The following is a 14,460-nucleotide window of genomic DNA, read 5'->3' on the forward strand; positions in this document are numbered from 1 at the left end:
CCATTTCATTATACCCATAAATCCCGGATTTTTGGGAGGTTTTCTGTAATTGGTGTGGATTTCGTTCTCACTCCTGACAAACCACACTGCAGGAGAGAGACCTTTCTTTGTTAGCCACCTGAATTCAAAGGCGTTTGCTCTCCTCTATCCAACTGAAGAAGAGCTGTTACCTCAGAGTTCAAATGAGTCGTTCAATGTATGCCTACATATGTCCATAGGTACTTAGAGTGCTACAATGTACGGCCCACTTCTTAAAAAATGACCATAAATGTTGAATTGTGTTTTGGACAAGCCACCTCAGCCAAAATCACTCATGTGTATATGTGTTATTAACAGAGCTGACTATTGCTCTTACCTGAGCCCGTACATATTGATGTACATTTTTTGAGTTTTGCGCACAGTTTATTTATACCTTCAAATTAATAATTCCACCACAAAGTAGAAGGACAGAAACACTATGTTGCCAACATGTGAAATACATCTGCATACCATAATCTAAAATCAACATAAAATTGTATTCAATGTCCCATTTAGATTGTGTGTGACCTGACCACTTTGTTTACTCTGTACTGCTTTATACAGGAAGATTTGAGCAGCCACCAATCAAAGCTGGTCAGCAAAAGTACACTACAACTTCTGAAGCAACATCCAATGTAGCATCAAAACTGTATGAGAAAGACTGTCCAGGGGCGAGGACAAATGGACCGAACATGATTGCTAAATCCTATTAATCAAATTCAGGCAACAAGTCTGTCTCACTTGAGCACCTACTTCTACAATGAATGAATTTTATAATTTTACGGAATAAAAATTTTAATTGATTGGTTGATTCGTTTTAGTGAAGAAATAACTAATTTCTGCACACTAATTATTAATATGAGGGTACAAATGACAAATTTGTGCGCACAAATGATCAATACCTTAAGACCTGCCCGGGCTCCATAGATTACATGCTCTCAATGCCAATATACTCAAACTGTGACTGGAGCAAGCTGCAGTAGACTGGCTACGAGAACAAAGTGGTAATGAAAAAAATTCTCTACAAACTATTTCTTCCATTTATATTAGCAGGAAGGAGGTGAAGAAAACAGAGTTATGAACAACTCCACTTACCTGGTGGAGGTCATCCTCTACTGATAAGAAAAATAGCAAGATGAAAATGAATATCCCACTCTTCTCTTCTGTTGACAGTCATATGTACAAATGACCCATTTGGGCAGAGAGAGCTGCCTGCTGCTTGCTAGCTGGGCTCACTGAGTCAACTGAGTTTTGACATGATGAATGTGTTTTTCAGAGTCATTCATTTTCCACCAGCCTGCTCATTCCTTGGCCCTGACACTTTACCACTGTGATAATCCCTCCAAGACTTACTGTGGGCATTATCATAGCATTTGTGTGTTTGACACATAGATGCTTACGTGGCAGAGAAGATGGAGACAGAGACTCAGAAGTAGTGTTGTATTTGTAGCTCGTGCATCCTGATTTACTGAATACTCTGCAGTTTGGTTCTGTCTCCAAAAGGAAAGTGTTGCCTCTTTCTTAACCATTGGATATTAAATAGATAGACAAATATATATTTGTATTTTTAAGATTTTTAAAGCTGTCAAAAGTGACATGTTAGTTTTTTGTTTCATTTGAAATCTTTAACACTGGAACACTGCCATGAATTACACCTCTACGGCAGCGGTTTACATCCAAGGTGAAAGCTCCACCAGTCTCTCAGTCCTACTGGTGGAGAATGTGTCAGCAGCCTGAGAGGCTCAGCTCAGGACAAGAAAGCCCACTCCCCCAGTCGTCAAGCTAGCTGCTAGGTTGACTACTTGGTTAAGATATGGAGAGAACAGATGAACCTCAAGGAGAAGTTTAATAGCTGCCTGAAATTAAACAAGGTACTATCTGCAGCACGCAAAGCAGATTCATGCTATTGTAGAAGTCACATTGGCAATTTTCAACTTTGGTCTAATTTTGAAATCCTTGCACCTATTGTGAGCAATGACTTGATTTCAGCTGCTGAATAACAGGGTTATACATAATAAGAGAATTGTTTAAACTACTATTGCAGGTAAGATGTGTGTGCGCATGAAGCTGGACTACAGCTTTCATCAACAAGGCATTGATTGAATAAGGTCTCACTCTTACTTCTTTTCACTGACAGCATGTCTTAACAGCAGTGGGGCTACAATGAAACTGAGTCTCATCCATGTTTGTACTGGTATTATTGAGAGTGTGGATAGATCATATTTATAAATCAGGGTAAAGCTGGATGAGCAGATCATTCTCTGTTTAGTGTGAGCAGCTCCCTGTCTCTTTTTGTGTTCCAAGTGTTTAAATAAGACGAGGCCTGGGGAAGAGGAGAAGAAATTTGAGGGAGCTGGGAGATGACCTATCTGCCACCTCACCACCAACACCACACTTTTACATTTTGTTACTTTTCGTCTTTGAAATCATCTCTCTACACTGAAACTATTCAGGACCTTCTATCATACAACATATGTTACAGTGAAACAGCTGTGAGGGCTTCAGGGTATGTGTGTGTGTGTATGTGTGTGTGTGTGAACTGAGAAGCCATCTTAGTTGTCACTCACCGATGCAGGTCTTGCTGTCTGAGTGCAGGGCGTACTTCTGGTGGCAGCCACACACTGGCCCTGTGTCAGTGTCATCACATGTGTGCTGGCAACCGCCGTTTCCATAGTTACACGTCACTAAAAAAAACACACACACACATTCGAGTCTCACTCCTGGCTTGTATATGCTATACGTAACACATAGCTCATGACATTTTAAGTGTCCACTAATTCCTTATTTAGATACAATGATGACATGTTAATCTACCAGACAGAAGCCCCAGAGGGGTATTTTACTGTCCAGAAATATGGCCTGACATGACAGGTGAGTGGGTCATAACAGGATGAAGAGAGAGAGGGAGATTATGAGGGAATGATAGAAAGAGAGATGAAGAGGAAAGGGGTGAGGGAGATACATCGAGCAGAAAAATTAGACTAGAAGAATACAGAGCAAGCGGACTAAGCAAGAATAAGAGAAAGAGAGAGGATGTTAAAGAAGGGGGGGGGGTTACAGTAGAGGGAAAACTGGATGAGGAGGAGAGAAGGGAAAGAGGGGAGAGAAGGAGAATAAAGAGAAGGAAGCATAAAGATGGGGGGAGGGTTAGATGGAAAAAATAGAGAAAGAACCAAAAGTCATAGTGCACATAGATTCTGTGCAAAAATCATCATTTCATATCCAAAACCATGATACTAGTCCCTTGTAAACTGGCACTAGGTTCCCGTGTTTGAAAAGCAGCTACAGATCCTAAGTTCCTGGAACACTTCCTGAGGTTGAAAGGGGGGGAAAGGGAAAGAGAAAGAGTTACTTTTTCTAAATTCTTTCTTGAGAAAAAAAGAAAAATAGAAAGAATGTGAACAACACCAGAGATGAAATGTGAAAGAGCGAGTAAGAGAAGTCACAAAGACAGGATGGGGGATTGAAAGAAAGAGACTGTAACAAGGAGATTTCACTGCTGGAACTTTTCTTTGAGCTATTAACCTTAGCCCTTATCCACCAGAAAAACAGGTTTAAACTTTACTTCCTTGGCCCTAAAACAGCCTGCTAAGTAATACTTTGTATCGGGCCACAAACTCTTGAGATGGAGTGTGCCATAATAAACATTGTCTGATTTGTCAAACAGCAACTATGTGAGACATTTGACATTCTGGAGCTTGTCCTAAATTTTGCAGTTCCCTAACCTAATCTGGACAATTTTTGGAGCTTTTGGTGACTCTAGGGATAAAAAAGAGGGTGGTAGGCAAGAAATTAAAAGGAGAAAAGATGAAGCGGAGAGTGAAGGAGGCAAAGAATGTGGGCAACAGAAAAAGCGCTAAAAGGAGGAGAGAAGTGGTTGTACTAATCACGCACGCATGCATAGTACAACTCAGCCATGCACATACACATGCCTGCACACGTGTGACTCCAAACCCAGGCTTCAGCTGCAGCAGTAGGTGAACACTATTATCACAGAGGCAGCAGAAACCACCTGTTTATCTAATTTAATTAGTGTATCTATTAACAAACTATAAATCATAATAAATATAAATATAAATAAATCAATGAAACTAGGAAAATAATTTGCCCTAATTATAGGCAATAAATAACTATTAGTCTATTATTGATATTCTGACCCAGGGCTTCGTTTGTGCTGGATCCTGCCGGAACAGGATTCAGGACCTCCCCAGATTAGGACCGGCACCTATGTGATTGGATCCGGCACCTCCATTGTCACAATCAAAATCTGTAAGCACATTTTGTGTAATATTTAATGTTGTCTAAATCAGAGGGTGAGGAGGTGCAGCGCTGTCCATAGTACTGAAACGGAGCGGAAGAGACAGACATATATATATATATATACTGTATATAATAAAAATATCAATATTATACCTCAAAAGGACAGGCTAAAAGCAGTGGATAAAATCCAATTAAAAAAGCCTGTAAGTTTTTAACACATCCTATTTGATTCTGCTGGATAAAATACGTTAACCTGCTGCCTCTGATATAACAGTGTTCACCTGCTGCTGCAGCTGAATCCTGGGTTAAGAGTCACATGTGCATGCAAGTGCGTGTGCATGGCTGAATTGTACTGAGCACACACATTTGCACATACATACACATAAAGTGGGACTTTTAGTAGATAATCGCATGGACTATACGTCCATGCGTACGTGCGTCTTGTTCTCCGTCTTGTTCTCTTGTTCTCCCTTTTCACCCCCCATAGTGTGTGTGCATGTGTGTGTGGACGTGTTTCTTTCATCACTGGTTCACTACTGTCCACTGGGTCCCTCGCCACTAATGAAATCTTACTATAGCAGGGGACACATTAGAGCCTTTCAGAGGCTTCCACAATCTTTACACTCTCACTGTCTGAGAGAAGAACAAGATGTGTTGCCAAACAAAGTGTAACTAAAAGCTTACTTTTCCCCCTCAAAAGCAGCAGCCCTAAATTCCATGGCTGCAGGCACTCGGCATGAAGTGTGAGAAACAGGGATGGAGAGGCAAAGGGGGGTTAGAGACATGAATTCTCTCTACTGAATCCTTCAGCACCTTCAGCTTGGCCTGAAACGCTTCACTGATTTTGGTATTAAATGTCCACCCTCATATTTTACCGCTGAAGGCCTACTGGAACTTGTCCATCATTGCTATTACAGATGTTTTTTACAGGAACAGTTTAGATCCTTCATCGCATCAGTGTGCAACCGCAATAAAATCAAGTCTATGAAAGTGTTAATGCCTTGCTGCCATGTGAGTCGTAAAATAAAGTGACAAGTCAATTGACTAAAGCTTAACAGATGACAGAAGTCTTACATAAAAGTACATTTGACTACATGTAGGATTTCAAGACATCCAACGTCTGTGAGCTGCTCATTTAATGTGAACAAATGTAATCAAACCCGACAAATAAATCGGAGACCAAAGGTTGACCTAAAAGCACAGTCACTTCCTGGGATGGGTGTGTGTGTCAGTGTGGGGATGTGTTGTAGCACTGAGGTCAGGTGTGATACATACATGTACAGTCTTTCTGGTTTTTGGCTAGCTCAAAGCCAGGACGGCACTCGCACGACACCCCGCCTTTGCCTGGAGCCTCTCTGCAGATGTGTGCGCAGCCGTGGTCCTTGTTCATGCAGTTCATCCCATCTGTACAGGGAACAGAGAGAGTTTAATTACCTTTTAAAGCTTTTGTCTGATTGCACAGAAGAGAACACAGCTGACAAGTGAGTTATGAAAAACAGAAAAAAGAAAGCCTCTGAAACTTGGCATCAAATCGTAAGTATTTCTCTATAACATTAAATATTCATGACTACATAAGCAGCAGTCAGAGGTATAAAAACATCTTTAGTTATGATTTATGATCACTCAAACACTCTAATCTGCTGTGTGAGTGTGGTTTGATCTGATTAAATTGACAGTGACAAAACAACCCACCAACTTCAAATCTTGCAAACTCCTGATTGGTGCAGGGAAATACATGAAATCCCCATCTAAATCAGGCCCACTCACTTCAAACCGATAAGAAGAACACAGAGAAAAAAAGGAACTCATGTGAAAACAAGTATAACTCTTCTAACTTCGGCAGAAAAGATTGTGTCCATGCAAAAACCCATCACTCCAAGTAAGAAGCTGAATGACAAAATACATTTTTAGGGCTTTTAAGGTTTTGCTCGACCGTGATATGTCTATGCCACGTTATGGACATCATGCCTACTGTGGCCATACTGAACGACCCAAATCTGAGCTTTAGAGAGAGTTTCGGCTCATTTTTTAGCTCTCCGGCCCACAACGGCACTCTCACAGCAGTAGCTGTTTTCAGGGAAAAGGCTGTAAAAAGCCACTCTACACTGCCTGCTCAGCAGCAAACAGCAGACAGACACAGTTAGAGACTAGCTGGTGAACAGTGGAGCATTTAGCAGCTCAAAAGCCAGATATTTCCCTCAGGAGTTGGTAGAGACCAAAAACAGAGCTAAAAGAGAGTGAATATTGGACTTACATTCATCAGGTGACACAAACACCACTCCAAATGAAGGATTATGTTGCTTTGTAACTGCTGGAGGTGTAAATAAGCAGCTGTTTGCTAACAAGTTCCCAATATCAACTAAAAAGGCCCAAGTTGCCAAAAAAAGGTTTAAGTAACACTTGCAGCTACAGCATATATACATGTATCAAGCATATACTGTATGTATGTTAGGCTCTATCCTACTGTTGCATACCAAGATGCACCTCATGCAAAACTCAGGCACAAGACAAACATTTTTTATTAAGATAATAAAAGCTAGCTAGCCATCAGGTAAGTTTGGACCATGACACCCATAACAACATAAGGAGCAACATATACATTGTCCCTCATGTTGATGGATGCTTTTGCTATAGCAACACATTGAATTTGAATTTGGCTGTCCTGCTTGGACTTTATATGGGCCGTGAAGACAAACGGTTGACAGACAAACAGTTGGTTCTTCTGTCAGTCAGTCCACCACTTTGGTTCAGACTGAAATATCTCAACATGTATTGGATGTATTTCCATAATTGTACAAATTATGTACATGTATTCATGGTCCCCAGAGGATGAAGCCCTTGACTTGTCAGTCTAGACGCCCCAGAGTAGAGCTTTATTTTGTCAGTCTAATCAATGCACATTGTGCGCAGAGCAACACTTGACTTGCTGTTAGGAGGCTGCTCTGTACTGTAATGGCTGATGCACATTAGAGGATTTTCAAATCTTAAAAAACGTGCGAGACCACAAACATAACGACAGATTTAAACCATTTGTAATATTTAATCGTAAGAACGCAGACGTGACTTCAGAATAAAATAAACATGGAGGCGGACACCTGGCTGTACTTGTGTGTGCTATGTTTTGCACCAAAAAACAGAAAAAGAGAAAAAAACAGTGGATGAAGCCATGGCCGAGAAGGCGGAATTAGCATTGTTTATACATTTTGCAGCACGAAATAAAGCTTCACTGTTAGTCTCAAACGAGGCTAGTGCAAGCTACTGCTACAAGCTGACAAGTTTCTGTTCTACACAAGTATGCAACATCCGGTTGGTGACGTTTCCCAATTCTGCTCATCTCATTGGCTATTGCAGGTTTCTGCTCAATATTCCGTCGCTGTTCCTTTCACACTACAGGATTTCATGTCACAAATATCAAACTTAAATGAAATATCAATTCAATATCAACCCATTTAGGATTGGAAATGGGGAGACTCCGATTCTGTCGCTAACATATAGATTATGTCTGTAAACCCCTCACACTATAGGATAATTTGGGCAGACAATATGTTCAGACCAGCCAATCGGGAACATCTCCGCAATTATTGGGAGGTGCGAATCGGACCCAAAATCTGCCCAATTATCCTCTTGTGTGAGGCCAGCTTAACTGGGCAGAGGAGTGAATGATTTATCTCATAATTGTAGGTGAGGTGTGTCAAAGAAAAAACATGAGTACTAATCTGGTGGTTAAAAAAAACCACATCTCTCTATATACCAATACTGATTTCTGAAATCCCACTTTCTCACACACTCAAATCCGGACACATTTCCTCTTCTTCATCAGCACCAATTAAGCCCTACTCAGCCCATTTTCTCAGCTGTCACTGATCCAAGGCTTCTTCTTGTCAGCACTGACACGGCTGGTCATCCCTCCTACTCGTCTTCTGATCGCTCCGTCCCTCCATTCACTCTGGCCTGTTTGATGTGGTCTCCTGTCCTGGTGATTTACAGAGTACACTGTGGCAATAATATCTGAAATAGGCCAGTGTTTAAATCTAAGACGGAGGGCCAACGCTCTCCAGAGAGGCTAGTAGAGAGGGAAAAGCCAGCCAAAGATATCACTGAGCTCTGGGAAGAACTGGAAAAGTTGGTTTGGGAGTGTGCTCATCAAGGCACAATGAGATGACTTCACTCACTTAAGATGGTCTGTTTACAACAAAGCTTTATTACTCCAAGCTGATAAAAGATTTAGATATGATGTTTTCTTTTAACTCAAAGAGGACCTATTATGCTTTTCCTTATTTTCTGTCATATATATAATATTAAAATGTCAGATATTCATACTAAACGTTGCCAAAGTCGCCAAATAATGAGGTGAACGTATGTAAACGCAATCCCTGTGAGCCAAAAGCTCAGTTTTTTCAACCGCCGTGTCTATCTGATGTCAGATAGGCACAGACGTCCTTATATGGTATCTCTGCTCCAGACACAGACCAGATGTTTATGTTTATGTCAACATTGCTTAGTAACATTTAGGTTTACAGTTTGCCTTTGGAAATTCTTCCAAAGACTTCCGGAACTTGGCCAGCCAATCAGAAAAAAGTGGGCTTTTAGGGAGGGGGGGGCCTTAAAGAGACAGGAGCTAAAACGGCTTGTTTCAGATACAAGGTGAACTGAAGGGCTATAAGATAAATCAGGACTTTTTTGAACTGTGAATCATGCAAAGCTACTCAAGTATGAAAATATAGAGCCTGAAATGAGCATAATAGGTCCCCTTTAACCTGTTATTTTGCATGCTCGTCTGGAAGAATAGCCTCCTTCACATCTCCTTCACATTGTAAGAAGTATGTAAGAAGCTCTTTTTCTCCCCACAGATCTGGAGCTAGTCCATAACGTAAACTGACAACCTTGTGGCCACACTTGGCTCCTCATGTCTATCGATCTCACTTCTTGTGTGACCGGGCTGCATCAATGCACTTTTGTGTGACTTTCCTGAGGAGTCTTTATTCTTCTGATTTATGAAGCACTGTCCATCATCAGCATCAGTCATTTCAGCAAGTGCCCCAAAATGGCATGTGTTACGTTCAAGTGACAAAGCCCTTGTAATTATGATATTTTTCTCTTAAAGGGGATTTTATGTTTCTGTTTTAAGGGGTTATGGCGTAACTACAAATTTGGGGAACATGATTGATCACATATTAAACATCTGTCTAGTGTTAAGGTGGTGCAATCAATGATCAATAAACTTGAGCACAGAACCATAAATGAAAACGTACAGCAGGACTGCCCCTTGCTTCAAGTATGCACCCACCCAAGTATGCAACTCCTGAACTGTGTGGTGTAATTTCCCCCTATGAAGATTCTCCACAATTAAGATTCCCCCCCCCCCACATTTCACCTGATCTTCACCAAATTTGATGCATACCATATTTGGATTGGGAGAAAGGTCTCATAAAAACTATTTTTTTGAATTGTGCCAGTGCAACTAACTGTTGGTGGCCAATGAACTTAACAATCTTGCATCATGGCACTGCTGGCGCTACAGCAACAAGATAAATTCAAATCTGTCTCACTTTCTCATTGTATTCATCCTTTACAAAGTGCCATTATTTCCAGCATTAAGATAATCTAAGAATCATGATAGTCCATCACTATGTCTACTTTGATGCTTTACATATAGAGCAGGTCTAGAATGTACTCTTTGTAATATTATTTACAGAGACCCAACAGTTCCCACCATGAGCAAGCACTTGGTGACAACGGCAAGGAAAAACTTCCTTTTAAGAGGCAGAAACCTTGAACAGCACCAGAGAGGGAGAGAGAGAGAGAGAGAGAGAGAGAGAGAGAGAGAGAGAGACAGAGAGAGAGAGAATGAATGAGTGAATAACTTGATTGTCATTCATTTACATCTTTACGCCTCATGATTTGGTTCAAAGACACACTATTTCCCTGGTCCTCGTGGTGAATAATGTCCCTTCATGGGGTCCAAGACTGTTTCAAGTACCTCATTAGGATGCCATTTCCCCCAGTGAGTCCCCTTCACAAACAAAATGTAATTTCTTAAACACTTGCCATTCTCTTCCAACAGGACCATTCCACCAAAGTCCAGAATCAAAGGAGCCAAGGGAAATTGTGCATCTACATGATTAATGAAAGATTAATGAAATGAAACAAAATCTGCCCTCTTTTTCAGCATTATATAATTCAGACAATATATTTCAATCAACATCTGACTAACAAGAATCTGATGCACATACCCTATACAACCCAGAGAACTAGCAGCAGGGGATGAAAAAATGTATTGACCCTGTTTGAAAACTAAACTCATAAGAAAGCAGAGTATCTACAATCAATTTAAACTTGGGAGAAGTCAAATAAACTGAGGCAGAGGGAGAAGGTGGACACAGGCCTGGGACTCAGCACAATCGAGCCTAAAACAACAAACAGAGTGGCGGCCGCAAACTGTGGCCTCTCAACGTGTCTGATGTGACGCGGCAGCGAGGCCGAGAAGCAAGGCCTGTAGTTCACTGACACGTTTACTAGCTCACATGGGTCCCTGGATACATATTCAGCAAGATCTGATGTCCCGCTCTGTTTAGATCAACGTCAGCGATGACCTGCTGGTACAGACAGAGACCGGCAGAGACAACATAGACACAGTCACTTACAAATGAAGCAAATATAAAAGTGACTGTCAAGTGACACATTGCACAAAATCTTCCAGCACAATACCTGAATAATTCCTGCAAGACCACTTCACAACTCAAACATATTCTTGAGGGACTGTTTTGTGAAGCAAATGCTGGTCCAGATTGCAAAATTAATATGTTAATATATATTAATATGTTAACTAATATGTGAGATTTTTAAATATAGTTTAATTTTCGCTGCTTTCTCTAACACACACTACTAATTCAACCAATGCCCAAAGTTTTTACATTTTTACTTTACAAACACCAATATTGCAGTCCGTTCTCCAACAAATAATTCCTCAAGGATCATACCAGAACTTTTGTGCATACAAACTGTATTGCTAGGCACCATAGTATGACCAACATACATCACAACATCTCTGCAACGGATTACGCAAGTAATGCTGATATTGTCTGTGATATTTTCTTATGTTTTAGCAGCTTCTTGGATATCAGCTTTCAATGATTGCCTGCTATGTTTCACCATCTGAACACTTTCACTGCCACATCATTGATGTAAAAAGAAATGTCAGTGATTTTGTGGCATGATGTTAAAAATGCTGATAAAATGTCTTGAGTAAATACATTTTCTGAAATTAAGTGAAATCAATGGCTGCCAAAAATGAATGGGAAAAAAATCCCAAACATGATGGTATGTTTTGGGAAATGGTTGGCTGTAATGTAAAATATGATTTGAGTAATTTCAGCTCTGAAGGTACAAACACGTGTGTGTCTGTGTCACTTTTGACAGCAATTCTTCAGTTTACAATGAAAAGGTAGAGAGAAGGTTGACTTTTCTTCTTTCCAGCTCAGTGTGCAGCTTTGTTTAGATTGGGAAGGTCAGCAGGTTTACAACTACTGAAGCTCCTCACTGGGAGCCCCAGCAGGTCCAGATAAAACACTGAGACACGTCTTCATGGCCCAATAAGAGCCCCCTGGACAGCCTGTCTCTCACACAGTCTCTCCTCTGTCTCTTTTATTATCCTCTGTCTGTCTTTCTCTGTCTTTTCCCTGCCTTTCTTTATCCACCTCTCCACACATTTCTCTCTCCCTCTCTCAGGAGCTCTGACTCGAGATGAGGTCCAAGCATATCACAGCCGTGTTATTACAACCTGACTCTTGCAGCGTTACACCCCAAAGCCCCAAAAGTCTGGCTGGCAGAGTATAATGGGAGAAAAAAAAAAAAGGAGGAATGAAGTGAAAGACAGAGATGGATAGAGAGAAAAAAATGAGGAAGAGAAAGGTAGAGGTAGAGAGAGAGAGAGAGAGAGAGAGAGAGAGAGAGAGAGAGAGAGAGAGAGAGAGAGACTCCCTGTTTCCTCTGAGGCTGATGAGGAATGAGGTGATGCTGAACGCCAGTCTCACAACCTGATCTCCTCACCAGGGAGAAAGAGAGATTTCACAGTTTCAGTCAACTGTGAAGAAAATATTATGTTAACTTTTGAAGATGTTGCAAGATTTAAACTTAATAATAATTTGAAGCAACTATACAAATCCTTAGTATAAAAATAAAGCCCTGTGATTTAAAAAAAACATAATTTAAGGATGTGTTTTTATCTACTTAACTAAATGTCTTGCAGTTAGTTTAGTTTATTTGAAATGCTGGTAATCTTAATTCTAATTTACATTTAAAAGCTGCAGTACTTCAGTGCCATTCCAACACATTTACATTTTACACACCTATAATTTCACATTTCTTGCTCAGGCTGTATGAATGCTTTGATCAATACTTTTCACATAATATTATGTGTGCATAGGCACATAATTTGTGAACATGTCAACTCAATTGCCAATTTAACACATCACCCCAAAGCTGCAGCCATATCTATTGCATTGCACTCCTGTAACACTTTCAGACACAGTCTTTCCAACTCACGTCTTTGTAGCCTTCAGCCCCAACTGACACTGACTCAAGTGACATCACTTGAGGACATTTATCAGACTTCACTCAGCTCCCTCTGAGACACTAAGAGCTTTATACTACTTTTTTCACCCATAAATTTGGTGGAGTTAGGCTGGTTATGGTAATATTTTAAACTATACATCTACATGTGTGTCTGTATATGCACATCCGCTAATGACCATGTGCATGCCTGTCTCTGCCCACTCATGTATTAATTACTGACTGTATGGTAATAATAGTATAATAATAATACATTTTATTTGTATGGCACCAAACCATAATTACAATTGCTTCATAACAGCAAAATAAAAACAGAATCCAATAAAATAAAAGCATTATACAAAACATAAAAGTAAGAATAAACTAAAATAAAGTATATGGTAAGATATTCAAATAATAAAACAATATAATTTACTATTAGACATACACAGCAAGGAATGAATGAAGTAAAAGTGCATTTAAAAAAGTGGGTTTTTAAAAGATTTAAAAGAGGACAAAGATGTGGCTTGCCTGATCTCCTCCGGCAAATCATTCCAGAGCGACATAGTAAAGGCCTGGTCGCCCCTTGTTGTCAATCTAGATCTTGGAAAAAAGGTTGCCACAAAGCCACCCATAAAGAACTCCACTTAAAAGGCATCTTCTAAATAAAACTTTTAAAAATCCTCAATAATATAAATCCTCTGTATCAAACAGGAAAAACGTATACTGCTACAGCTTCTGCTTGAAAGAAAATACTGCTGCAGACTGGCTAGTCTGCATTTCTAAAGGAAATTTAAGAGGGCAAAAGTCCCAAAATTCAACTTTTCCTGAGGAGCAATAGAAAGCATCCAGTCCTTACAAACTGGCATGGGATGTGCACAGCCCAGGACCTGAAGGCTCTGCAGCATGTGACTAAATCTGCCCAGAACATGAAAGGTACCCATCTACTGAGCATCAGTGACATTGCAGAGGTGCCTGCGCAGTGCCCAAAGGATACTAAGAGACAACTAACCCTAACCCCCCTCAACTGTATTCCACCCCCTCCCTCCACTTTTCCATCCATGCTCTTGTAAATGCCATTTTAATTGAAATCTGTCAGACGCTGGCTGCGTCTCTCTCACTGCTCTGCTCAAACCACAGTGCTATAGGTGCTAAGCCATGAATTTCAATGAGCGCTTTTCTTCAACTGGCTGCATTGAACTCCTTTAAATAAGGACTGTCCCTTTCTAATAACCCTCCCCAATCTCTTCTTCAAACACGAGAGAAACAAGCACCACACACATACACACATCCCTCTCCCTCATTCTTTTGCTCTCTCATTCTGTATCTCACTCTAACTTCACACATATCACAGTCTGAATTAAAGCACTAAACAGGCAGCAGGCCCTGTTCTTCCAGAGCAAACACAGCTAAAGCTCAGTAGTGAGCGGTTGTAAAACCTGGAACTAAAAAATTGTGTTTATCTTCCGCTTCAGTGAATCCCCCCAAAAACTGAATTCCCCCGGAGCAATAACAGAGAGAGGGGACAAGTAGCAAAATCCCCTTTGTGACCTGAATCAACAGCGTGTATGGGAAATGTGGTCTTAATTTAGAGAAACACCAACAATCACAAGATGCTAACAAACTGCCTTG

General features: G+C 40.5%; 1 protein-coding gene across 3 annotated transcripts in view; it reads right to left on the bottom strand.

Moving 5' to 3' along the window:
• Positions 1-14,460, bottom strand: part of scube1 (signal peptide, CUB domain, EGF-like 1) — a 107,671-nt gene that overhangs the window by 40,876 nt on the left and 52,335 nt on the right. For all 3 annotated transcript variants that reach the window (XM_070929224.1, XM_070929223.1, XM_070929225.1), the window contains exons 5-6: positions 5,554-5,682; positions 2,586-2,702 (exon numbers count right to left, since the gene is read on the bottom strand). In XM_070929224.1, the coding sequence (XP_070785325.1) occupies positions 2,586-2,702; positions 5,554-5,682 (246 nt within the window). The remainder of the gene's footprint in view (positions 1-2,585; positions 2,703-5,553; positions 5,683-14,460) is intronic.

Source organism: Enoplosus armatus, chromosome 22 (genome assembly GCF_043641665.1).
Source record: "Enoplosus armatus isolate fEnoArm2 chromosome 22, fEnoArm2.hap1, whole genome shotgun sequence".
NCBI lineage: Eukaryota > Metazoa > Chordata > Actinopteri > Centrarchiformes > Enoplosidae > Enoplosus > Enoplosus armatus.